General features: G+C 34.2%; 1 protein-coding gene across 4 annotated transcripts in view; it reads right to left on the bottom strand.

Moving 5' to 3' along the window:
* The window catches only part of mino (glycerol-3-phosphate acyltransferase mino), a 97,612-nt gene that overhangs the window by 9,013 nt on the left and 72,887 nt on the right, over positions 1-15,712 (bottom strand). For 3 of the 4 annotated variants that reach the window (XM_085954383.1, XM_085954384.1, XM_085954385.1), the window contains 6 exons: positions 9,975-10,188; positions 8,379-8,492; positions 3,381-3,539; positions 2,386-2,570; positions 1,174-1,407; positions 122-309 (listed from right to left, as the gene is read on the bottom strand). In XM_085954383.1, coding sequence (XP_085810509.1) covers positions 122-309; positions 1,174-1,407; positions 2,386-2,570; positions 3,381-3,539; positions 8,379-8,492; positions 9,975-10,188 — 1,094 coding nt within the window. Of the gene's footprint in view, positions 1-121; positions 310-1,173; positions 1,408-2,385; positions 2,571-3,380; positions 3,540-4,708; positions 4,846-8,378; positions 8,493-9,974; positions 10,189-15,712 lie in introns of those variants that run through there. The other variant, XM_085954386.1, reaches the window with a different exon arrangement.

The raw sequence follows: 15,712 nt of genomic DNA, 5'->3' as shown, positions 1-15,712 counted from the left end.
AAGCTATTCGCCTAACCCATTGGGTCCTTGTTCTGGATTAACAAAAATGACTTTTGCCAGAAGTAGGTATGCCACTACTCCAATGTGAGTGTATAGTTAAAGGTATCGTTTTAATCCTAACCTTTGGGCAATTGAGGTTTCCCCGTTCGGCTTCTGCCGCCTTCAATGAAGAATTCGATGTTGTGTCCTGCACGGAGACAGTGCATCATATATGTGTGGAGGGCACTTCGGTATAGAACGTCTTTGTCACTACCATTGTTTTCTAAACGGCGTTTAATATAGAATGCCCCCAATCCACGGAGCAACCACCTGAAATAAAATAAAGACAACAATTGTCACTTCACAATTTAGTCACGCGTTGGCCTTAAAATCAATGTGAAGAAAACAGACGGCACATACAAAAAAATACTTCGCGATCTAAACTCGCTTTGTAATATTAGCAAGACTTATGACTTCAGTGGCGAACATATGATATGCACATAAAAAGGTTCACCAACCCTTACCAGTGCAGGAAATGCAACCAGAGCTATACATGTGTATTTTCAGTTTTAAAATAAAAATAAAATATCTTTTATATATAGATAACTAGGTAAGTAGGTAAAATTAACTAAGTTTATTGGTTTTTTAAAGAACCCCATTCGAATTCGAAGACTGGTGAGGCTTGGGGGTGCCATCGTTACCCAAATAGGCAGACATAAAAAAGATATTTTTATTATCAAAAATTCTTCCTTAATTATGAACTATCAAAACCCACAATCGAAATGTTAATAAACAAGACGACACACAACAAATAGTAAAGACTGGACAAATAAAGCACAAGTGACAATTGAAACTGACGTTTAAAAATTACAAACTATTACAATACACCTACATTATTTTACGTAAGTCGATTACAAAAACACAAAAAAATATAATATTGCTAGGCAGGTAGGTACATAATATTGTGCTCTAATCAAAATGCATGTATGAGGAATGATGCAATGAACTCAATTATTGACAAATTAAATGTTTAAAAATCATTAAATAGAAAATAATAAAATATTTTTCAATGTCATAGAAAAGATGACATTTGAACTCAGGTTAATCTTGCTTATTCAAAAATTGTGTATCGTGCAACAAGATGTGTCACATGTACGAATCGAAAGCATCTTTAAAATACATAATAATTCTCACCCGAAGAATGGAATCTTCAAATTATCTCCGGCTGCCACCAGAGGACTCCTTATGTTGTAATTGAGCAAGATGAAAGAAACCAAAATGTAATCAAGATGACTGCGGTGCAGTGGGACAAATATGAGAGGCTTCTTGGTGTTGCTGGCCTTTTGCAGCATCTCCAGTTGTGATGGTGAAGCCGCTATTGACTTCACAAAGTACGGCAACAATTTATAAAGTGTCCAAGATGTTATTCTGGAAAAATGACAAGATATTATGTTATACAATTTTACAAAGTAGAAGAATAAATTGAGCAAAGAATATAAATACATATGTTGCTACTAGGCGATTCTTTAATTTATATGTAAATCCAAGAAAACTCCATGAAAACGAGTTGATGGGCCTCGATTATGTGAAATGATACGTTGAGCTCTATCGTAATATGTCATTGATTTATAATAAGAGCCCATTGAAGAGAGTACTCTTATTTGGATTCTTATCCATCGGTTCCTTTTGTAGTCTCTCCACGTTACACCCAACATATGCACCTTTCGATAGCATGTTGTGCTACTCGTAGTCTTGGATATCTTTTATATTAAGGGTTCATATTTTACATGCATACTGCATGTACTGCATACTGCATATGCACCGCTGGTTACACACATTGCTAGAACAAGTTACGCTTTAGGCATAATGGGAGGTGACTTTCAAAGATACTAATCAGGTGTCCAAAGCAATTTCTTCATACATTGTTGTTGACCTGTTGGATTTGAATGCCATTGATTAGGATTCCTATTGGATCAGCAAATCAGTTAGTTTATTATTACTTTTGTCTTTGAGAAGTTTTTCTTTAATTCGACATTGCGGTATTCATTTGCCAGCTATTACATCATATCCTAGAGGTCTTTAACAAAAGCAATAATGTTGTCTGCAAAATGCAGGTGGCATAAGGTATTTGCTATTAATATGGGTCTCTCTATTTTCTACAGTCAAATCACCCTGAAGATCTTCCAGAATAGCGGTAAATAGTTTAGGTGAGATCGTATCGCCTTGTCGGACACCTTTCACCAATAGAATATAAAAAATATGCTCATATTTTAGACCTATGTTCTGCTTATATTTTAAAAGTAAATATGAGAAAAAAAAACTTTACTTCAAATCGGTCAAATAAAAGTTCTTATTTCATCATTGAGTACCTATCATTTAACAGCAATAATATTTCTGAATACAAACCTAAGTAATAGATCTGAAATTGTTGACCGCATATTCTTGATAACAGCTCTGGCATTTTTTTCTGTTTTCTTGTAAATCGATAAGCTTGTAATAGGAGTATCTTTTGTGGTTTTTGCTTCACCTCTCTCGATTGCCTTCAATGTGATTTCTTCCAATACCTGTGTGAGGCGTTCATCATTCATCACCTAAAATGAATTAAGATAATGTTATTATAAGTATAGTAGTATAATATTATTAATATCAGATAACTAATTTAAAAAAAAAGTAAAATACCACTCACACACATGCACACACGTTATCAGTCTGTTGGTTACAGCAACCATGTTTATGAAGCAGCTTGCGGTGCACGTGTAGGTTAAGTGGCCTGACCATGGCCCCCACAATAGGGAGGCTGGCAGGGGTTTAGCCTTGGGGCCCGGTATCGCAGGTCGACCAGTTATTGTGTATTTCCTAACTAATAAATTGACTATTTATCCAATATGGCGAAAGGATCGCATGTTACTTGTCTCTCACAAAAGGGGGTCGCAATCAGTGCTTCATTTCAATTCAAACGGATTTATTTAAAAATACCAAAAATCGCTAAAAATACATGGAATACCCTTTATTTTACACGAAACCCTGGAGTTCCACGGAATACCATTTGGGAAACACTACTGTAGAACATTACACTGCCCTTAACCTTAGCGATAGGTTGGGGGGCCCGCTTCAGGATGTGGGGGCCATTGGCCTGACAGAATGGAGATTATCATTTAACAATGTTGTCAACTGTTTGTCCAATTCTACTGCGGATAACACACATTGAAGAACACAATATGTGAATATTTTCAGCTGCAGGATTCGAACCAGCAGCCAATGTCCAATGTCCTTATAGACGTACAATCTATCACTGAGTCACTTTGGGGTGATAGATTTTATAGATAGATAGTAGATAAAAAATATTAAAACTGTGACAGATAGTTTACTTATATAGATTAGTAACAAACATTGTGTATTACCGTTTCGGATACTTGAAGATAGTCGAACTTCTGCACCCGGTAAGCTTGACCGAAATCGCAAAACCGCTGCGAAAAGAACCCTCCATGGAGGGAATTGGTGCGGCCCAGATCTAAGATGTTTATCACATTTAAATTTCTTGCCTTATCTACAATAGTGTCCTGAAAACAAAAAACATTCACATGAAATTAATCATAACTGACAATACAAAAAATGAGGATTTTCTTTTGACACTACACAGGCTATGACACCCAATGAATAGTCTAATACTAGTAGTAAAACAATCACAAAAACACCCAATCATTGAGAAAATCACATAGATATTTATGACTTCATTGGATATCGAACCCGGAGCCGCCGGATGAGAATTCAGTGTCATATGCATTAGACTACGAGGGCCACACTGATGTAATAACATACTCCACTTACAATACAAGTGTTAGCGATTCAAATGCGGAGATAACCGTCTTTCGACTTAACCACAATACCGACCTCGATCAAGACGAATGACTGTGTTGTCGACTAGGAAGTTTTTGAATCTAGAGATGTAGGTACCTAATATGGCCGTTGTGAATGGGATACAAAACAATTTGGCTACCTATGTAAACTGTTTATAAGAATAATGACATTAGAATAAATTTAATGGTACAATTTGTTTTGTACAATATTTCATGTGTACTTTCGATTCCATTCATACAATCAATAGGTACATATATCTAAATTTTCTGACCTTTTATCTGGGAAAAAAATGGCTAAAAACATTTAATTTACTACACTGACCTAAAAAACTACTACATTTTTAATGATTGGGCAACTAGAAAAATAGTTGGAAGAATGATACTGTCACATTTATTTAATTACCTCATTATCAACACATTCATTGCTGACTAGTTAATTACCACATTTAATTATCATGCTAATAGTATCTAATGGCCATCTAAAGGCCACGCGCCAGTCGCATTGTCAGCGTAAATTTAAATTAAAGTGTATCTATATTATTGGCTATGCTAATTTTATTCATGATTTTATTATATTTTTTAATCGAAAGTAAACGTTATAATAATATGTATCATAATTAAATAAGGTAGGTAAGTATATTATTTTGGGGACACAGTGTATACCCACATAAAATACCGTAAAAGTTATCAAAACACAAAATAAAATCATTCAATAAAAATAGCGTAAATTAATAAATAGAGATGTCATTAAATTATCTTATCAATAACAAAGCAATGACACACAAAAAATAATGTTACTCAATCTGACATAAGCTAGCGCGAGTCTGTCTATGGTAGAGAAATATTCCATTTTAAAATAATTTCAAACCTACATAATGTTGGAGGTCGTAAAAACCACGCCATTGAGGCATCTCACGACACTTTTCAAATAAACGATTTAGTGATTACTTTAACATTTAAAACAAGTGGAAAAGTCCACGGGAGTTTTCAAGTAATACACAGACTTCACCAGTCCATCAACTGAAATGAGAAAAATAGCAAAGTGTTTCAGGAAATTGTGCTTTAATGACTAAGAACGTAAGATCTTCATTTGCTTGACAGATGAGATGCGAAAAGTCACATGGGTTGGCAAAGGGGATACGCAGTTCATTCGGATACGAGACGGGCTAAAAATAAGAAATTATTAAAACGTTAATTGTATGTTAAACAAAAAAAAAAAACAACACCGGACATTTCACGAAAATCTAATCGGATTCGAATACTATTGTAAAAATATTATAGTCCCTACATTTTTCTGTTGTTCGGAAGTTCTGTTTTTTTTTCCAGGAGTTTCCGATTTGTACTACCTACCTATGCAATTATTACATTATTACAATAATATAGGTATTGCATGGAAAGATTTTATTTTACAACGTTTTTCTTAGCTCGTATTCTTATTTGTCCGGTACAAAACTTGCAATCTATTTTTAACTAACTTCCCGACTAGCTAGACATTTGAAACTTTTAGAATAGGTATATCAGAACATGATGCCAATGCATTTTTAATACTTTTAGCCATTTTTAAGTAGAATTGAATTCATTTTCAGTTAATTCTGTTTTGCATGAAAAGTTATTTCGACACCATTATTGGTTGCTGGAGGGGTCTGGGGTCCTAGCAACTAAATTATTAATATAATGGCGTTACTATGGAAATCAATGACATTTCGGTATTATTTCTATCAGGTACAAATTTTTTTGATCGTTTAAGCTAGTCAAGTCAAGTTTATATGATTCAACAGAAAATTTAAAAACGTTGTACTTATATATAAAAAGTTCTTTTTATCTTGTAATTATTACTGTTAATATTATACCATTAACAAACATTTTCTGTTCAGATCAAAAAGTACCGACATAATGCATACATAATTATTGATCTATGACTAACAATAGAGGTTTGATAAATCTGCTTTTAAAGAAATAAGCAGTTGTACTAATAATATCCACATAAAGATTAAGAATTGAAATTTCAACTGTAGAAATAAAAAGACTGAAGATTCCGAGTGGCGAAACCCAAGATGCTAAAATCGATCTTTATGGAAAAATACAAAATTATAATAATACCTATATATTATATAATGTTATGTAGGAAGTTATCTACAGAATTTGATATTTATTGTGGGCTTGCGGTGGAGTAGTGGTGGTGGATCGCGATTTCGAATCACGCGTCTGGCAAAAACCTCAAGTTACTTTTGCAATGTGTGTTTGATTCAGAGCGAGGCACTCAACTCAATGGTTTGAGCGAATAGCTAACAACCATTCTTTGTAAAATGTCTGACAATACATAAAATTAAAACCTCCCAACGAAATGGTCCGCTTCAGAGAAAATTGTGAGTAATTTCCCTTGTTATAATATACATAACTTGAGATTCAAAAAAATAAAAACCCATGTCGGGATAAAGCGGTTTGAAGTAGGGTTAGGTTAGGTTAGGATTGTAGAACATGTGTAGGTACATAATGAAATAATTTTCATGTAAGTAGGTACCAACTTGATATATATTTTTTTTTTGCAAATGGAAGGGGTGTTCAAATATGTATATAACATGTGATGAAACTCGGACAGAGGGGTACCCATTAATTCCGTGCTTCCTTTAATTTAAACCATTTCGTATGCGTAAGGTCCAGTGTATGTGGCAGATACCTAAAATCTTCACAGAGATAAGAATGCACGTATGCGGGATATAAATATAGCAAGTGGAGGCCAAAAATAGCATACACTCTACAGTTTTTATTGTTGTACACAGATGGCGCTACCGTTAAAAGAATATGCTATAAAGTAACATGGAAGAGTGTAAACGAGAGGGAAGTAGGTACATATACCTATACTTGGTAGGTACTAATTGCAATCAAGAAGAAACATAGGGATACAATAATTATTATTATTGTTCAATGATTCAGATTGCATAATTTCATTGATGAATAATATTGTAGAATTTGTAAAATTATCATGTCCATCCGGATTGGGATATAAATAGGTATTTAATTGTGGTGTTGGCAATGGAGGCTGCTCAAACACATAAAATAATTGCAAGTAATAAAAGCACGAAAAATTGTGAGGCTTTTTTAAATTGTGTAAGTAAAAGCTGCATTATTTGCAAAATGCTGTATCATTTTATTACGAACGAGGACTTTCTACCCTCATGTACAAAATTCGGTTTATACTCGTACTTCAGAAGACAGCATTAAATCTGCTATGACCATAGATATACTAAATGATATTAATATTGTTTTCATTAAAAATACAACACTATTTTTCAAAATCCTGAAATAGAGATGTTTAATGCGTCAATTACATTGTGCTACTTTACGAGCTGCTTGTTGGCGAATTTACAATCCGCCTGAAAAGTCGCCCAGTGTCATCATTGAATATGCTAACAAGTAGATTGTAAACAATCTACCGAGAAAAGTTGAAAGCCGGTCAACTTTACACGCTACACGCCGGCGTGTGGGCCTACTGCGTCTGCGCAGTAGCACTCCCGGTATAAAAACGAATTACGTTCTGTCAAAATAGTCGCTGGCTTGTGGCTTCTCAGCGAATGGAAAGTTTTGTGTGTCATCATCACAATCGCAGTAGCTGAATCGCCCGCTATTAAATTCGCCGACAAACATCTCGGAAAGTAGCTCAATATTGACGCATTAGATAAAGTAATTCTGTTTATTCTTCATTTTAGTGCAATCGGAAACGGTATTTTTTTATTCATTTACATTTACTTAAGGGCCTTACAAGATTTCGCACATACAACCGATTGTCTTAGTCTAAATCAGAGGTAGTCAACCTGGTTCCTATTGCCCACTAGTGGTGTTCCAGCTTTCATGGTGGACGGTAGGGGTTTTAAAAACATTTTCATTATGTTTTCATAAAATTCCTCGTGACAATTTAAATTTCAGAAAATATACTATTTGTATCGCACTCTGGCATAAGTTTAGGTCACGTTACGTGAGTGAAACTCATAACAATTGAGCCAGATATCCAGTTTCGCAGCATCAGCCTCAGGGATCTCATTAATAATTTAAATAATTACATGTAATTTAATCAGACTTAACGCTTCTTTGTATGCAAAGTATAATTAATAAAAAAGATATATTTAACTACAGTAAGTTGTTTTATAAAGATTTCTTCCCTACGTTATAAATCACCATTACTGTGGAACCGGAGGGCGGATAGAAAATTTGACCACTAACCGAGATACAAAAGTGGGGTGAAAAAGGTTGACTACCCCTGGTCTAAATTGTTATTGATCGAGTTTTTGTCATCAATGAGATGAAACGAAATACAACCAACAAAACTTATGACCCAGGTGTAGGGTGTATGTGCCATAAGACAATGAATATCTGTACTTAAAAAAGTTCCTTTACCATAAAAAATATGTATAACTTGTAGGTTATGCGTATCTCAAGTGCGAACGAGTAAAAAGTAATTTTGAAAAACTGAATTTCTGGATCAATTTTCGATTTCACCCTCTTTCTTAATTGCATAAAATCTAAGTAATTGTGAAAGATACTTACTTTGCTTTTAGGGGTACACCTGACGCACGCAAGTCCCATAAATGGTCTTGTCAGTGGCAGGACGGAAACTTTTGAGCCGGTCTCTTTTATTCCGAATAGGTTGTTGTCCCGCAACTGTGATAAATAAGATAAAACCACAATCCATCATCAAGCAAGCACAAAAAGAAAAAATCCAAAAAATGTATCTGGAGAAAATTATTTCTGAAGGTGAACGTACATTAAGGCCCCACATGCGCCACGTAGGTCAAAATGGAGATTTTTTTGTCGTATTTTCAGAGCATACGTCTGGACATTCCTTAAACGTTGTAGATAATCTATTTATATAATTTTGAAGCCTTATTAACTTTTATATTTATTTTAAACATTAAATTTGATGACTGCATAAGTATTTTTATTAGGTACATAATATGAATACGTGTATTAAATAAGGCTCTAAGTACCAAAAAGTAGTATTGCCTGTAGTTACAAAATACTGAGTCATTGCAGTAAAATTTCATGAAGCAGACCTTTTGAAAAATGTAATTTTACAGTGTGAAGCAATCACGGCAGCTTCTATAATTTTAGGTACTTATTAAGAACTCGCAAGTGTCAACACACTATCGTCAGCTATTTTATATTGAATGCCGTTGACCACTGCAGTGCTACTTATACCATTATAAATAAAACACGCCAACGGACTTACAACGTCGACAGGTTTAATTATTTTGCTGTATTTTTTTGACTTGCTTGAGGCACATAGACTATAGTAGAAGTTATTGGTGTTGGTATGTAGAACATTTTTCTATAAAAATGTCAGTTTTTATTATTTTGGTACTTAGCGCCTTAATTAATACACGTATTCATATAGTATTCTTTTAAACCTCTCGATCTAATGTTTTAGAATATAGTCATATTTCAGTACATCCATGTGCAGTGGTGTTAAGATTTTTTAGATTTATTATTTTTTAAATGCATTTATAAAACCATTGGTAAAATTGTTAACATTATATAGTGACATATTTACGACAAAAAATTATATTTATAATCTCTGTGATCCCAAATTTTACAAGAATTAGGCATTTTATTATTCAAAAATGGGCACGATTACCACATTTGAATATAATTCTAAAGATACTGATTATAAGCCATGCCTTTGACCATTCAAATGTGATAAAATATCCTACGAATAATGATTGACCTAAGAATAAGGTAGTATTTTTTTGAAATACGCCGTTTCTATTGGCATTTCCGAGTGGTTAAGTTATAACATACGGCCGTAGCCATAAATTGACAAACGATAACTGAAGTAGGGAGTAATACCATGTTAACGCGCGTGTTTGAACATATACCGAACCGGGGGAAAAAATCGTTTTTTTAGCGCGACGTTCCGTACACTTGTCACACAACCTCACGGATTCTGTCGCCGTGACAGACCATTCCCTCACCCTGCAGCAGTGCTACAAAAGCTATCTTCGCGCTGCAGGTCTCACATCGTGGGAACCGCGAAACGTGGCGATGGACCAATGGGAAAAGGTACGACCTTGCGCTTGCCTTCCGAAGTAAGTAAAAAAGGGTTGAGCTATTAACCAATCTTTAAAATGTAGTGAAAAGTCTTACCCTTCTATCGTCATCCCTGTCCACAATCTGTTTGTTTTTGTGGTTTATTGTGGGCGGTCTTCTGTAAATGGTTTCCGTCGTCCGAGCTGGGGATGCGTTCCGCAGGCCGTCTTGGAGAACTACTGTTCCATCTTCGCCGTTGAGCGATCTTCTGCAGAGACCCACATACGTCTCCTGCATCCGGGCCGATATCACGTCGACCATCGTCTTGGCCCTGAACAGAAGACAGAAAAAAAACAATTAGTTTCATTAATCGCTGAATACAATTAATCTATAACGATATAAATACGTAAGTACAACGTACTTCCAGGTTTAGATGTATAAAAATGAAACTTCTTGCACTAATAAATATAATATAGCGTTGCGTTGCCAAGTTAGTATTTTCTTGCCAGATCTAGTATTTTCGAATAAAGCATCTAGCTTGCGAAAATCGCATCTGGCGTATTCCGATACAGAAAATGAACATACTGTACTTTGTACCTTATATCTTATTATACCTTATATTTTCTAACCGTGATAAATAAATAAAAATTTCGGTGATAACTAAATTTTGTACTTGCATTCACTTTTAGTTGTATGACTTTGGTATTTACTTGTGATTTGTGAAAACAATAAATTTTTCTTCAAAAAAGTTGATAATAATTAAAATCTATTTTTTGAAATGCTTCTAGAATTTTTTCATTTAGTAAGAAAATCAAGGTTTTTTTTGCAATCTAACTTATTTTATTACCCTACCTGGCATATTTCTGTGAATGATCCTTGGCAATTAATACTGATGATAGGTATATCGACGGTCGAAAGGTAACATAACTATCAATTAGGTAATTGACGAATGACAGGGACATAATGTGACGCATCATTCATTCCCTTGCCTGAGACGAAAATTGTCAAAATTACTATTTCTTGGAATCAAGGGTTTGGACTATGTTTTTTTTAATGTTAATTCTCGATATGATAGCCGTCTACATATTTGATATATTTCATATACTATAATAATATGAATCATCTATCTACGTAGCTTTAACACCTAGCTGATATTATGTAGCTATGTGCAACAATGCAACTCAGTTTATTCAAATGCATAAAAATAACACCTCAGCAAAAAAAACAATTGATATAAACAACACATTTTTTCCAGTCCATTGAACTAGCATCGAATAATATTTACCGCGCAACGTATCGACTAGAGAAGCGACGGCGAAACTTGAATACCTTGAAAAATGTATGAAAAATATCATATCTTCGCACAATTTAATTTTTATCAAGCGCTTACAACATTGAAAAAGGCAGCTGCTGTAAATGGGTAAACGGAAATGGACGGTTTTCAAAAACCAACAACAAATTATCAATTATGTAAAAAAATAATTTGCATCCGTCAATAAATTATTGTGACTACTTCATGGCCCCCACACCCTAAACCGCCCCCCAGGCCAGTATATTTGACGGAGCCCTCTACTTATCGCTAAAGTAAGAGGAATGTAATGCACTAGTTGCGTTTCCAAAATTCTACACGTGAAAATTGCATCGCACAACCGTATATATAAAAAGTAAAATAGCGCCGACTTTCTTCTAGCAAATTTGTAATGTGTGTTTATCTCACTTAGCTGGAGCACCCCCTATGCCAGGGCCCCAGGCTAAAGCACTGTCAGTCCGTGGTCATGAAATAATTACTTACAACACATTATTATACTTCATTAAATCGATGCAGGCCACCCACTAATACATCGGCGGTCGAAAATTCACTTGTTTTGCCCACATTCTGTAATGTTTGACAATTTTGAAATATTATGTTGGTATAAAAGGAAAAACTACTCTTCCGGTAGTTCAAATTGACCATGTTACAGTTGTCGATTTATGAAAACCATTCATCTCCATTGCAATTATTGAAAACAGTGTTTTGAAAATGTGACCTATAATTTTTATTTACAAACTATTTTAGGTGATATCATTTATTTGTTGATACGGCAGAAATTTCGTAAGTATCCACAGGTTTACCACCACTTTTCGTCATATCTTGAATTAAAAATTAATTATTACAACAAAATTATTATTTATTTATTCATTGTATAGTTATGTTGTCATAATTCTTCATTAAAATAGAAATTTAATACATAAAGGCTGGTACCTACGTACAGAGAAAAAAAACTGTCAACCTAATAAAATATTTTAGATATTTATTACAGGTAACGGCTTGTTGAGCTAAGTTTGCGATATTTTCTGTTGCAACTCCATCCACACAGTTTAATAAAATTTATGGCATATTTAATATGACATCGGGTTAATTTTTATTGCTTATTTACATTTAGTGACTGTTTTGAGTCTTGTTGCTAATTTTATGATGTTATTAACACGAGTGAGACAACTAACTTACTTACATGACAATACCTCAACCAGACGCGGTTAAATATTAAAAATTATTATTAAGTGATTGAGTAATGAGACCAACCTCGAGAAGACGTATAAAATTACCTCACTCACTATTCAGTGAGAATTTTCAAATGGTTGTCAAAATGTAGAAACAAGGTGTTTACGTGATCTATTTAACAGTGAAGCATTTTGAAAGTTAGGCTTGGCTTGTTTATATTCATTATAAACAAATTTATAAATAGGTAGGTATTTTAACAGCAGCATCTGTATCATACGAAAATGCCACATTTCGTGATTTGATGCAGGCGATTGACGGGTTGACGAGCCAAGAGTCCGAGGAATTCTTAAACTATTTTTTTCTTCATGAAAAACTGCTCGGCACGTCAGACAGTCAAAAAATGACAATCGTGAAATTTTGGCACGCGTGCGTAAAAAGGTTTGCCATCCCTGATCTACGATATATGAGTCGCACTCTTGATTTAACTCTCAATCAACTATTATCAAAGAAGAAAACAGATTAAAAAAAAATATGTGACTGCAATCAATAAAAATGAATTGGTTACCTACATATTAATAGGTTACAGTATGATAAGAGCATTGGTTTATAAGTAGGCACTACTAGATTTCCCGAAATGATGAATTTTTGAATTCTCAAGATTCGGGATTTCCAAAAAAGAATTAAAAAAAACCTGTAAAAATCCTACAATCAGCGTAAAATCCGACGAATTCCAAAAAATATGATTTTTTTTATTTATGTTAGAAGACAAACAAAATAGAAGTAGGAAAACAAAAATAATTCAAAACAACATTATTAATTAAAATAGTAACGTAAAGTAACTTATTTCAAAAAACACAGACTGTCAATCGCTGTACGCTTTTGAGACAAAATTCCTTGATGTTGTAAAAATTGTGCTCATTTTGAGTCGACGTTGGCTTAATTGTGTTAAATCAAAGAATTGTGTTAAATTAAAGATCAGCCTTTGAACGTTTTGTGTTTTCTGTCCACTTTTTCCATATAGAAAATCGTTTTTTTTCAATTAATATTTGATATTATTGAAATCCCGAATCCCAAGAAAAGATTCTCGAGATCCGGGATTTCCCGAAATGTTAAAAATTTCAATTCTCTAGATTCGGGATGGAAAATCTCAAAAATTTCTCGAGGATTCCCGTCGGGAAATTCCCGAAACCAAACTCTAGGCACTACTAGGATATTTTATTATATAAGTATCTCAAAGGGTTCCGAAGTCACGAGGAACTTGCAACAATTCCTCACGAGTAAGTAAAGAGGTCAAATAACAATGGTGGAGTGGTGAGGTGAGGTGTGGAAAAAAGGGTGTGCCAACAGCCATCCATTGTTGATCGTACGGGCTTACTAGAGTGACAAAATATTCATATAAATGGAACGGCTGGGTAGAAGGGGGTTGGCCTACATGGCCTAGAATCTGGATCCAACTGTTACTAGGTGGATAAAGAACATTAAAATGGAATCGGTCTATTTCAACATTCTGTGTAGGTACCTACTGTCCGACAAGGAGATCTAGGCAATAACCGGAAGTCGCTAGTGCGGTTAAAAGTAGGAGGAGCTTGTTAGTTTACAGTTTTAACACGTGGACAACTCGTCGCTAACCGGAAGGCGCTATAATCGAAATGCGGTTAAAAATGGGAGGAGCTTGTTAGTTCACAGTTTTAACACGTAGCCAAGAAGAACTTGTTGGACAGTATATGTTATTTTTCTCGCAGGTTCAGTCAATAGTTACTAATTAAAGCTGGCCGCTATGGTATTATCCAGATTAACCTACCCTGGTTTACGAGTTGATGTGTATTTGTGACATCGATACAACAGCAATAACGACGTCCAGCGAGTTGAGACAATCGATAGTGCAGAGAAATCCACCGAGTGCACCAAACCGCAAATCTGTGATTGCGATCGACTACTTTTCAATTCCTGTCAATGCCATTCTGATCAAATGAAAAACAATCTGACCAACGAGTAGATGGGATTCGCATTCGCCGCATCGATTCAGACAGATATTAATATTTTGCTACGCAGTTGTCAAAATTAAAAACCCAGCTAAGGGAATTAAGAAATGGTTTTATTTTACTGTTGATACACTGTGCACATACGATTTTAAATCGTTCAATTTTCAGGATGAACGATTTATAAAAATCTAGCAGGTAACACCTTGGTGCTGGTTAACAAATTCATTACACACCAAAAATAATTTAGAAACCATGTACCTAAGTACCTAAGGCCACGTTGTTTGTTATGTACTAGGTTTTAACCCTGAACTGTGATATTCTAATATGCATTTATATGTATACACTGCTATATTCACAAACATTTCTTTATTACAAGATAATTCCATTGTGATTGTAGATTATTAATACATAGTAAATAGAAATCAACTAATTTTTGTGGTTCAATTACTGATAATATTAATAACAACAAATCTATGTAATGTAGAATATTAAGAAGATTCGATCCCGACACATGCACCCTCAAAAGCAAGGGTTCCTAACCGGTCGAATCACGATTGTGAATATTGATAATAATAATGATTTCCATACTTTAAACTTAGAATTATGGATGAAAAATATAATACCCCGGTAATGGGACAAATTAGTTTTGCTAGATGAAAATAATGTCCAAATTCTAGCTCAAACCATCGTTATGGTTTGTCCAATGGATGGATGTGGGGAATTTCGAATTATAGTTAATTGAATTGCAAAATGATGTTACGTTGACACAATAGAAATATTCTGATATACTCGTATTATGGAAAGTATCTACTACTGAATACATAAAAATACTCATATTTAAAGGACGTCCATCTTCGAATTGTATTATGTTTTGGAAGTTCATTTTTATGTGAATCTTCAGTTTTCCTCATATGAAATTTATTAAATGATATAGGAACACCTAGGTATATGTGAATTAATGAAAAACTGCATGAAAATTTTTCGATTTGTTCCACTGTTTCTTGCTTTCCCATAAGTATTTATAAAAAAATACGGAAATGTTAAAATTATTATGTTTTTGCAGATATTTAACGATATTTTTCCATTTAAAAAGAATAGTTTTAACTATGAAGAACTAAATAAGCAACAAAAATTCTTATAAGCTTCTTATAAGATTCATATTAGAATACGATTGCTATAAAAATTAAGATAAAAGGTAGCTCCAACCTCAAAAAGGATGGGTATTCTTTCCCTAAGGGCTAATACATAATATGGCACCTTATGTGACATGGCAAATTGAAGACTCATGCCGTTGGAAGTTGACGCGCATACTACGTCGGTCTGATTGTGCCAGATCTGCATTACATTTCGGTATTTGTATAGACAGTAGAGAAAAAAGATTAGTAATACGA

This window comes from Rhyacophila brunnea, unplaced genomic scaffold (genome assembly GCF_057557595.1).
Source record: "Rhyacophila brunnea isolate RB1 unplaced genomic scaffold, BYU_Rbru_1.0 scaffold_4, whole genome shotgun sequence".
In the NCBI taxonomy this organism is placed as follows: domain Eukaryota; kingdom Metazoa; phylum Arthropoda; class Insecta; order Trichoptera; family Rhyacophilidae; genus Rhyacophila; species Rhyacophila brunnea.
Note: the sequence above shows the minus strand (reverse complement) of the source record. Positions and strands in the feature narration are given on the sequence as shown.